The sequence below is a fragment of the Hippocampus zosterae genome, chromosome 8 (genome assembly GCF_025434085.1).
Source record: "Hippocampus zosterae strain Florida chromosome 8, ASM2543408v3, whole genome shotgun sequence".
Lineage (NCBI taxonomy): Eukaryota > Metazoa > Chordata > Actinopteri > Syngnathiformes > Syngnathidae > Hippocampus > Hippocampus zosterae.
Window position 1 is genome coordinate 17,277,822 of NC_067458.1, and position 12,051 is coordinate 17,289,872.

A 12,051-nucleotide genomic window follows, 5' to 3' on the forward strand; every position below is an offset into this window, starting at 1 on the left:
AAACTCGTAACAATGTTATAATTTGATTGAAAAATTGCATGCTATTCAATCTTCGTCATTTGTTTGGCACTCGTCATTCACTCTGCATCATGCATTACCGCCACCTACAGGATTGGAGTAGAATAACAATGAAGTTGACCTGTGACAGTTTTTAGCAGTGTGATCTTACAAATTGTTCCTGTGGCTGTCACTTTTCGGCCTTATTGTTTGGTCTTGATGAACATCTGCACAGAAGTTAAAAGAAATCCCGATAATCACCGAAGAACCTTTCATTGTTCATAATTGGATGTTCATTCCAGCTCAAGCTCCTGCTCTCAATGTCGCATCGTGTACAGTATAATCCATGTCACTTTATGACATTTTATATAAAACAAGCAATATTGGATGTGTGTATGCATACATTCACAGAGCCATATCAACGTTGATTTTCCACATGAAATTCAGCTTCATACCAACATGTGTCACAGTACAGGCATAGATATGAATCTTTTCTAACATTCTTGTTTATGTCCTCCAGTGTTTTTTGGGGTGGGGGGGTTGGCCGTTTCATTGGGAGTGGCAGCCTATAGAGAAGCCACTCACCATCGTGCCGGCTCAGAAGGGGGACCGAATAAAAACTTGAATAAATATTTCATTAGATTATTCTATGATTTCATATGCTCCATCTAGGCTGCAGTCAAAGGCAATATCTCTGCTGACTTTGCCAAATACATTCGAACAACCACGGCCATCGTGGTTTTATATTGATACCGCATCATCTTCGCTTGGAACATTGGACCCGTGCTTCTTGCCGTTCCGTCAGCTTGATTGACAGCTTGGCTCATTGTCAGCCCATCTTTCCACCTGACTGTACACGGGGCTTCCTGTGACAATATAATACAGAAATAGGGATATACGCGGAGACGGTCACAGCTCCTCAGTAAACTGCAGCAATATTACTCATTTTTCACAGAGGATGAAGAATGTATACCTGTGAGTATTGTTTTATCTTTCTGCAGCTATTCTACACTTGTAAATACCCAATGTGCTATTGTCTTTGTTCTATGTTTAGTTTGACAGTGAACTTTGGGTCATTCGCACCACTGTTTCTCGACCAATGATATATAACTAACCTTACGCCTGTCTGCCTGCGCACCAGCCAACCTTCCCACCTGGTGTCCTTTCCTGTTTGTCTGTTCGTCCTCCGGTCTGCACACGTGCCCGCTTATCTGCCTAACTGCCTGTCTGTCTTATCACTCATCTTGAGTATTTTGCCATTTGTCTCTCTTTCAGGAAAACCTTGTGTCGATCTGCCTTCCTATCTGCCTGTATGTCGTCCTTCCTGTTGCATGTCTGCGTCTCGTTACCTACTTTATCTAAGCCTGCGTGCCAACCTGTCTGTCCAAATGCCTGTCTAGCTTCCTGTTTGTAGCTTTCCTATCCCACCTGACCTTTTATTCCCATCTTACTCCCACGTTCCCATCTATAGTAGCTCCCTGCTTTTCTGTACAAGACTGTCTATCCACCCTCATGCCTGTCTACCTATCTGCCTACCTGTCTTTCTGTCTCCAAGCAGGTCCAAGTCTGCCATTCTTGTTGTCCCACTTTTTCCGTCATCTGCTTATCACCCCTTATGCCTGTCTAGCTACCGAGTCTTTCTGCTCATCTTCCAGCCTGTCAGTCGATCTGTCTGCCTTACTAACTGCCTGTCTGTCTTTGTGACCCACCATCTAGTTCAGGGATGGGCAACTTAAATGCTGGAGGGGGCCTCAATTTTTCATCAGTGCAACTGGGGGCGGTCACAAAGGACCGCATACTTCCTAACCAGATGTATGACAAAAATAATATATTAAATATGGACATAATCTGTGCATGAATGCAATATGCAGTATGTGCTCTTAATGTGTCTTTTTTGATTATACATTTTTCCATCCATTTACCTGACCCAAAAATAAAGGATTTGAACCAAACAGATGCAGTGTATTTTTTTTCCAGTGCAAAGGACTTTCTAACATAAAAATTACCATTCAAGTATGGTACAAAAGTACTTCACAAGAAGCATTATGTGCAGTAACTCTTTTTGTACATTCACAAAAATCAACTCACTCAAAATTCTATTTCTAATACAATATTATTGAGGTACTGGAGTACATTTGTCGAGTATATCATTCCAAATCCGCCAAAAATCATTAGGCACGATGAGACCCAGTGTAAGACATGTCTGCAATCTAGTGGTGATTAGTGGTATTATAACTTTAAAATATTGTCGACACCTACACGGTCGCACTTAGGTACTTGCGAATTCACATATCTTTCCGCCCCCAAAAAAGATTTGATATCTCGACGTACAGTATTACAAAGAGGAATGATTTGTTTCAATTAAATGCAATCGCAAATTTTTAAATAAAAAAACAATTTTGCGTTTCAAACCATTTTTTGTTACACCCCTAGTATACATGCTTGTTTATCGTAATTAATCTCCCGCATTTAGCATATGCACATCCACTACACTCCGACAATTATAATTGGAGCCGAAGGGAGATGGGGGGGGGGGGGGTGGCAGTCCATCTATGATGTATTCTACATGAGGAAACCCTTTACCTATTAATACCAATTGGGCAACAATAATTGGAAGGCCTCGGACGTCGTGGGCTGAATTAGTCATTGGAGGAGGAGGAGGAGGCAGACTAGACGGAATATTTAATTGGCAGAGGCAGCCACTGTTTAGGGAGGCAACCGGCTGAACACCCAAGGGAGCGCCGCTTCAGACAATGCACATTTGCTAATCCTCCCGAGTCGACTTATTATGGCCATGCATTATTATCACGCTTTACAAACTAATTCCATGTTCTCCCTCGCGGATTACCACGGGCAAAATACACGCAAGGAAATCACAGACAAAAGGACAAGTTGGACCAAATTGCAATCAGAAGTGCAGAACCACTGCTAATTGCTGATGTGTGTGTGTGTGTGTGTCCTTCTGAAGGGTTGTAACCATTATTTCCGTCAGGATCCATACAGTATAATCCATTTTGTATAATACCATCATTTGCTGCACAAAAACACAATGTAAGAGACGGACAGCGACCTGAAAGATTGACTGTGTATCATTAATTACATGAAGAATTGTCAGTTGCTAAATTGCTTAAACAAACCTAATTAGCCTGTCGCACAATAGAAAGACACTTTGATTTGCATTTAGACGGACCTTATTGTGAAGGATTAACTTCAACTGGAGCGACCATCCATTGACTTTGTGATTATACCATCCAAATATGGTATTACACACGTAAGGTGTTGTGCGGCGAAACAGCAGGCCAGGTGAAAAAGAATAAAAAGGCAATTCAGCCAGGATTCAGGAAGGAGATTTTCCAGTTTTCTTTATTTTCAGGAGTGACAGTTGCCCAGTTTTGAGCAACCCACGTGTAACACTGCTCTCCAAGTTGTCCGGCTGTTTCGCCGCACGACAATTGGTGGCAGTGGTGGGATTGGTACGCCTTGCTGAAGAGAAAAGAGGAAGCCAAGATGAGGAATGTCGGAAGAGGAAGAGCAGCAGCACATCCAAACCAGTCTCAACAGGAGAGCGCTGAAAAGCCCCGAAAAGAAGCTGTTGCCTTTTTTCCTGTTGCATCGGACAATTCTCAAGCCCAGGGTGGAGCTGATCCACGTGACATGGAACCAGTGGTTCGGCCTAAGACTGTGACAGTGAGTACGACCAGAGATCCACCCGATGAGGGAATTGTTAAATAAATACGAGACTTTATGCAATATTCTAAACGTAGAGAGGAAATGTTAATTGAACAGATCAATGAGTTAAGAGATCAGATGCGCACCAGGAAGCAAGACCAGACATTCGATGGACAAACAAGTCTGCATTATCCTCCTCCAAAACCACAGGCCCAAACCTTCCTCCGGCACAAGGAACTCCAACTCAAGGTTAGCTACCATATGCTCATTCTCCACCGTTTCCCACTGTAAATCAAACTGCAATTCCCAGGGTATCAGAACCCAGAACTTAAAGAGGGTGAGGATGCAGAAAGTGTTTTTGTTAGGTTTGAAAGAATAGCTAAAACCTGGGGGTGGAGGCATGATGAGTGGGCTGCCAGAGTAGTGACCTTATTGACTGGAAGGGCACTTGAAGCATATGCAGGCATGGATGAAGAGCAGGCAGAATCCTACGAATCTATTAAAGCGGCAGTGTTACTCAACTACAACGTTACTGAAGAAACATATCGGCATAGGTTTCGCAGCACCATCGTTCCCATGGGAGAGACTGTCAGAGAAAGTTATAACCGACTAAAAGGACTGTACAGGAGGTGGATGCGCCCAGACCATCGCAGCAAGGACCAGATTGGAGAAGTTGTCATTCTGGAGCACTACTTGAGAGTGCTTCAACCTGAGGTCCGCATTTGGGTAAAGGAGCACAATCCTAAGACTGGGGAGGAAGCAGCAGAGTTGGCAGAGCGCTACATGGCAGCACACCGGGAGCCCTACAGGAAGAAGGGGCCAACGGTTAAGTTCAAGCATAAAGGCCACCGACCCATTCACCCGGCAGACTTGGGTAACGCTGACATTGGGGCTCGGAGACAGTTTGTAAAGTTACAACCAAAAGGTGACTATTTGTTTCAACTGTCAACAACCTGGCCATAAGGCTTCCATGTGTCCTGTACGAAAACCCAAACCTGTAGAATTTTGTTCAGTACCTAGAGCGGGGCAAGAACTATTTCACAAGAAGGAAATCATTGTAGACATAGACATACAACCTCTGTAACTGTAAATGGGCAAGTGGTAAAAAAGCACTGGCTGACACAGGCAGCAATCAAACACTAGTTAAAGCTAGTTTAGTCAGTAGTGACTCGCTCAATTATGAGAAGGTTGTAAATATCACTTGTGTTCATGGTGACAGTCAGGATTATCCCATGACCAATATGACTTTTGGGATTGAGGGACAATTTTTCACACTTAAGGTTGATGTATTGAAGAATTTGTATTATGATGTTGTTTTGGGAGATGACTTGCCTATATTGGACCGCGTTGTCCAGAAAATCACCAAGAATTTCCCATGCATGGCAGTCACTAGGTCTCAAACTAAAGGATTGGAACCGCTACGTAATCTTGATGATACACTTGTCCAAACAGGAGGCAAGGTAAAGAAAAGTAGCAGCGTAGGCAGGAAAAGAATCGGGGAAGTGTTCCTACTAACTTCCCAATACAAACCGGTACTGAGGACCCAGTCATTAAACCTGAGTGGCAGATTCCTAAGAATTTTAGAGAACATCAGAAAAATGATCCAACTTTAAAATCACTGTTTTTGAAGTTGATGGGGTGTCAGTGGGTGGCAAAAAGAGCTTGCAAGGAATCACTGGGGACCCGTTTATATTAAAAGATGATCTACTGTATATCTCTGACACAGCAACACAGAGATTGGTCGTTCCAACCATGTACCGGCAGCTCATTCTACATTTAGGACACACTATTCCATGGGCAGGACATATCGGACAAGCAAAAACATATGACCGAGTCAGTCATGGATTCTATTGGCCAGGGCTATATAAAGATGTGCAGGAATATTGCAGGCTATGTTGCACATGTCAGATGGTAGCACCAGCTAAAAAGTCGGATCGGGCAGGGCCCATACACTGTGACCAGGAAAAATAGGACCTGTCACCTATGAGATTCTCTGCCCTGACAAACAAAAGAAAAAGCTGATTCTTCACGTGAATTTGCTGAAGCAATATGCCGAGAAGCAAGCGGAGACACCCAGCTCCCAAAGTCTCTTCATCAGAGAAATTCCAGTGACTGAGACAGAGGAGATGGATGAGGCTGAGATGACACCCAAGAGGGAAGGAAGTAATCCTGAAGTGACCCCGTTACACCTCAGCCCAGAGCAACAAATTCAGGTGGCATTGGTAAAAGAATCATTTTCGTCATTATTCAAAGATAAACCTGGTCGAACTGATCTCATCACACACAAGATTGTGCTCAAAGAAAGTAAACCTGTGCGTCTGAGACCATACAGGATTCCATAGCGGCAGGTGGAACCACTGAAGCAGGAGGTACAAGCAATGCTCGATATGGGGATCATAGAACCCTCTAAAAATGAATGGCCTAACCCAATTGTGTTGGTACCCAAAAAGGACTCATCTCAACTACGATTCTGCTCAGACATGAGGAAGCGCAATAGCATCTCATGTTTTGACTCCTACCCTATGCCTCGTATTGGTGAGCTCATGGAAAGATTGGGTAGGGCAAAATTCATCACAACTCTCGATCTTTGTAAAGGATACTGGCATGTCCCGCTCGACCCCACCTGTAAAGAATACACTGCTTTTCAGATTCCGGGGTTAGGGCTCTTCCACTACACAGTTTTGCCATTTGGCCTGCTGTTTCGCCGCATGAAATAAGGATAATATTATCAAAAGTAAAAACTCTCATGTAAAGATCATGTAAAGCAGCGGTCTCAAACCTTTTTGCCCCATGGACCGGTTTAGTGTCAGACTATATTTTCAGGTACCGGCCTTTAAAGCCGGATAAATACAACAAAATAATATGATATGACCTGCATGAAAACAGTGGTATTTTCTAAATATAATAATAATCACGAACCATGACACGAGGAACATCCTATCTGACTGCAATGCTCTTTGGTTGCTATGGTAATGTTTAAACGTGCCTTCAAAATAAGATACACCGGTAATGAAAAATACGACTCACCATTGCCGCATATCAGGCAGAGTGGGCTTGGTGCGTGGGAATCTCCCGTTTAGATAAATCCATATTTTAAGTAGGACTCCTGATACTGTCGATTAAATATGACCTTCTTTTTCTTGGAAGCAGTTGGGTCCTCTTCTATCTCTTGGCTGGGGCTTTCCCCTTTCCAAAGATGTTTGTTTTCTACTCGTTCTGCTCTAGTATTTTAGCGGTAATCTGTCACGTGACCGAGAAGCGCGCCTAGACCTGGGTCAAGAGTGACATGACATACCATAGACGGATGTAACAAAGGATCCGGTAATGTTTCTAAATAAAACATTCAGATTCTGAAATGAAGAAAACGGAAGTCATGCAAGTTATTTATTCTTTCTGTGCGGCCAGGTACCCAGTGACCCAAGGACCAGGGATTGGGGACCACTGATGTAAAGTGAATAGAACAAGGTGTTTCTAAATGCAGTATACATGTTACATTGCTGAAAACATAAAAAGACTAAGAACTACACCATACTGAATTGTGACGATTTTGGGGGAGGGGGGATTCCACTATTTCAATGTACTGATTTTTTTTTTTTTTTAATATTTGATTTTTTTGCAGTGGAGCATCACTAAAACAGCGACAAGTGACGCATTTTGCCACTCGGCATTAAGTCATCCCTCCTCCACTACTGTATATTTATAGCCTTTTTTCGCATCAGTGATTATCTGGCACAATTGCAAGTTGCTTCTAGTTATTATTACAAGGTCAACTACCGCTAGCATGCAGTTAGTTACCAAAAATGAATGTCCTCCAAATGACACAATTTACAGAATCGCTCGGTATAGTTATGTATTTGGCGGGCTGCCACCAGAATGCCAGTGGAGTCCTGGAAGACTGTTAGCACACAAGCTAGGTGGTGCCTAGCACGAAGCCAACACAAAGCCAGAGGCTTTAAGCCAACATATGTTTCAGCTTGAACCTGTAGGAATGTGTAGCTATATGAAAGATGCAAGATGAAGTAGCATTTGTCACATTTTTTGGCATATTTGTTGATTTATTTATTTTTATCATTGAAATGTGGCTAGGTGTGTCAAATACTTAATTTTCCTTTTACAGGGGACATGAATAGTGGATCTTTTCTATCCCACTTGAGACATTTTATTTGCTCTGACCTTGTAGATATTTTGAGTTATTCGAATTCCGCGTTTCATCGTTGTCATCAAAATTTTTCATTGCCTATCTGTCGAGCATATGTGGTTCTCGTTTTGTATCAGTCAGACAAAATGTCTGGGGTTAAACTATTTTTTGATGGGAGTCTACAAATGATCAAAATGTGCTTGAAATTGTGGCTTCAAACCTAAATGGCAGACTTCCTGTATCTTTTTGACCATAGGCTATTGAGGCTTTGTTGTGGGTCTATTCGTGATAGACTTACTTGCCTTCCAAATGTAATTGTATGAGGTGAAAGTGGCTTCAGGGGTGGAAGGAAATTCCTTTTCAAGGAATTGCAACCATTTATAGTGGTCGCGGTCATGCTATATTACTGCATTAAACTCTGAGAAACACCAAGAGTTGTCTTCCTAGTAGTATTCCTTATAAGGAAGATAAGAAATTGCCAAGAGTCGAGTGCACTAGTGAAGAAGGCCTTGTGACAAGCACAACAAATGTTGTCCCGTTTCTACAAAACATGCCCTTGTAATCCCAAACACTTGTATAGAGTTGTTTGGAGCCAGAGGTGGACAGAGTAGACCAAAAAACGCACTTAAGTAGGAGTATTTACAAATAATATGACTCATGCAAACATGAAAAAAAATGTCCTCCAAATAATTACTTGAAGTAAAAGTAAGTGTACTAAGGCAAGTCTGTTTCACAAAAAACATCACAATGTAATTGACAGTGACGTTAATATGAACTGTTAGATGTCAAATACAACACAATATATTGTTCTCGCCATATATTGCCCAACCTTTAGCGGTTTGCCTTTCAAAGCTCCATTTCCCTTCCTCTCCATACAATCACACTTAAGAAGCTGAAGTTCGCTAGCAATGGAGCCACAATTACTCGACAGCTAAATAGTGCAATCATTACGCAACGCGGGGCAATGGCACTTCAGTACGTGTTTGCACACACGCGAGCCCGCAATCACACGCCGATGAATGAATAAATGAAAAGTGTATGAGTGCATGTGCGTGGAATAGCAAATGCAGAACAAGGTCCTCGTGTCATCTAAGAACTTAATGAGGTATGAGGCCTGGAAATGGTGTCCGCTACCATTTGGCTTTTGCTTTGGATTTTAGTGGGAAGAGAGAAAGTACTGTAAGAAAGAAAGAAAGAAAGAAAACAGAAATCTCAGTTCATGAGCACTTTTGACGGATATGTAATTGTTCGTTTCAACTCGGTCGCTAACCAAAATGGCGGTACTTACCAAAATCTAACAGCTGATTAAAAGTGTTTTGAATGTCAGAAAAGAGTCCCCAGCAAAGATGATAAAGACTGTGGGGTCCAGCCTTGGACATGTGACGATCTGGGAGCTACAAAATGTGTCTCTCTAGTCCTTTCCATGATCTCAATTCCATGACGCCTGTATGAGTGTTCCATGTTATTTTAAAAATAATGTGCACAAGTAAAGGGGCCAGCCCATCTGAAGTCGAGTAAATAAATAATGAAATAAAGGCTCCAGCGTCACTATTTGCAAATCTGAATGTTAATATTGACTTTTTAATGTTTGTGCCTCAAAGCAAGAAATGATGGTGATGGAGAAGATGACATCTACCATGCTGTCATGGAGTGCAAAAGGGGATGAAGTCGTTTAAAGAAATGACCCCCCCACCCCCTCCCACACACACACACACTCACACACTCAAAGCCCCCTGTTGGTGATTTAAACACCCGGGCCTACCCTTGGTAACCAACTTCATTACGGAAGGTGGAAGTTGTCAAGTGTGTACAGCGTAGACCAGCGTAGATTTACACCCATGCTGCCTCCCACTCTGGCATCAGCAGCATGGTGTGGGGGTGGGGGGGGGGCATTCTCCATGGAGGCATTAGTCATGTTGTCACACTTTGAGGGGTAGAGGTGCACCCCTCTACATGTTATATGCCTCTGAACTGATTTTACCATCCCTCTCTATACATCTATACATCTATATGGCACGCTGGATGAGGTTAAAGAACGCAAATGGATGAATAAATGATGAAAAGATGGCACTGGCTCTTTAAAAATGTATCCTTTCCAAGCGCCTCTGCCCCACTTAAGAGTGTGTTCAAAGGGTGTTTGGGGGGGAGGGTCGGTCGTGGGGGGTGGCAATAAAATAACACCACTCATCGCTCTCAAACGGAAGTAAAAGAAATAAAAGAAGGCGTCACGAAAGCGGAAAGGACGTGTGCGTAAACTGTGCAAACGGCGCGTAACGCGCAGCGTTACGTGAAGAAACGGATACATCTCCTTCGTAATTGCGTAAAAGTGATACAAACGTGCTTTTAAAATGACAATTCATGTGCAAAATGCGCTGGAGAGTCACCCATCGTACCTTTGTGCATGCCGGTGTAGCGGTCCTTGAGAACTGTCAGTTCGTGGATCTTCCCAAACTGTTCAAAGAGGGGCTTCAGGTCCTTCTCTTCCAAGTTGCGCGGAATCTGCCCGATAAACAGCTTAATGGCATCCTGGTCCTTCATGGCGCCGTTCTCCGGATGAAGTGAAATGGGTTCTGAGCCGTTCATGGGTTTGGACAGTGGGATTTGGACGTATTGGTGGTGGTGCTGGAAGTGGTGGTGCGGGAACAGGAGCAGTGGTGCCGGGCTCGGTCCGCTGAGGAGCAGGCTGGAGGAGTGTGGAACGGGATGCTGCTCAGGAGGAGGAGGAGGAGGAAGAGGAGGAGGAGGATGCTGCTGCTGCTGCTGCCTTCTTGTTTCAGTCTGAGTGAATCTGGCCATTCTCGAGCTGGGAGCAGAGTGGATAATAATGACAACGCACACACGTAGACACACGCGCGCACACGCACAAACGCGCGCGCACTGTGAGAGAGAGCAGGCACTCAGTTGGAAACCAGAGTGACTTTCTATCCGGCGCGCGCACACACACACACACACACACACACGCGCGCGCGCACACACACGGACACAAACTCGGACACGCGCTCAGACAGAAGAAGGCAAAGAGGAGCAGAATGGTGGAAGGGACATGCAGTCAAGCGATATTAGACGCTCTTGGGCGACATCCAGTGGTCAATGTTTTTACTATACTTTAGGAAGTCAGCTGGGATAGATAGATGGATAGATGGATAGATGGATAGATGAATAGATGGATAGATGGATAGATAGTCTTACTGTTAGGATGCATTGTTTGTCCACTGTGTCGCCCCTTCCTTTTTGTTGTTCCCTTTTTCAGTGTGAACTGGGCGGCTCGCTAATTGGTGCACCTGGCCTCTCTGACACACCTGCGAGTCTTTTGCTCATCAGCCACTTGCAGCATAAAAGCCAGCCTGAACAGCTTACTCACTTACTTGTGAGAACAAAGAGCATACAAGTGCTTGAATATCAAGCTGACGCTAAACGATAATGCCCAAACAGCGTTCCATACTAGTAGCACACAGCCATTGGAACTAGTGTCTTAATCGGATGCCAATGTCGTCCTATGAACAGCAAAGTCTCAGTCAGTTCGATGAACTTAGTATGTTTTTCTGCTCCACTGAACGGACTGCATGGCGGTAGAAAGACGACAGCAGGCGGACATTGACAGTATAGTCGATACGCAAGTGGTCTTGGTTTGATGGTGGGCAGGTCACTTGTTAATATATTCTCCTTGAATAGGAATTCCTTTATGCGGCACATTCCCAGAGAGCACCACGCCAGAAGCAGAAGCCGAACGATTTGCTGGCTTTATTTGTCGCCCATTCCGAATGTATTGATTAAAGGAGGCAGGCTACTCGCATGGATGTGTCAAGGCCCCTTTCTGAATGAGAGCTGGCTGGGTCGGGATGAAAGTGAAATGTTAAAGCGGACGGCTCGGCGTATTGGCCGGCTTGCATGTGTCGAGAGCAAGCTGAGGCTCTCCTGTTGAACAAGAGCCCCGAGCTGCCATTCGCCACTTCGCTCTCCCTGCATCTCAGACTATTTTTAGGGGAGTGCACAGGCGGGAAAGAACTTCCACTTCATGGTTTTTATTGACCAATGTCATTAGTGCTTTGCAGGGCCCAAGGCGGAGACAAGAAATCAATAAAGGTCACGCTATTAGAGTGATCCAAGTAAAAAAGTTACATACAATTTCAGCAGCTGCCGTTTCATTCTGCTTCCTTGTTAACCACCCTGGACGGCAAGAGGAAGGAAGCCTTGGTCGATCGCTTAAGCCTAGGAAGACTTCAAAACCCCTGGGTGGGGAGCCAAAG

At 44.0% G+C, this 12,051-nt stretch overlaps 2 protein-coding genes and 1 long non-coding RNA gene across 7 annotated transcripts in view; 1 reads left to right on the top strand and 2 right to left on the bottom strand.

Moving 5' to 3' along the window:
- The window catches only part of celf5a (cugbp, Elav-like family member 5a), a 235,405-nt gene extending 224,641 nt beyond the window's left edge, over positions 1 to 10,764 (bottom strand). For 2 of the 5 annotated variants that reach the window (XM_052072852.1, XM_052072848.1), the window contains exon 1: positions 10,198 to 10,762. In XM_052072852.1, the coding sequence (XP_051928812.1) occupies positions 10,198 to 10,600 (403 nt within the window). In that variant the 5' untranslated portion in view covers positions 10,601 to 10,762. Of the gene's footprint in view, positions 1 to 10,197 lie in introns of all 5 variants that reach the window. The other 3 variants (XM_052072850.1, XM_052072851.1, XM_052072849.1) reach the window with 3 other exon arrangements.
- The window catches only part of LOC127605429 (uncharacterized), a 249,819-nt gene that overhangs the window by 231,261 nt on the left and 6,507 nt on the right, over positions 1 to 12,051 (bottom strand). The window lies entirely within an intron of this gene.
- LOC127605416 (zinc finger and SCAN domain-containing protein 23) lies at positions 3,908 to 5,268 on the top strand. Its single transcript, XM_052072915.1, has one exon. It carries the CDS (start codon positions 4,132 to 4,134, stop codon positions 4,627 to 4,629), a length of 498 nt encoding a protein of 165 aa, XP_051928875.1. The 5' UTR covers positions 3,908 to 4,131; the 3' UTR covers positions 4,630 to 5,268.

Excerpts from the sequence above, each read along its gene's own strand:
- LOC127605416 (XM_052072915.1), top strand. The coding sequence starts at position 4,132 with ATGGATGAAGAGCAGGCAGAATCCTACGAATCTATTAAAGCGGCAGTG.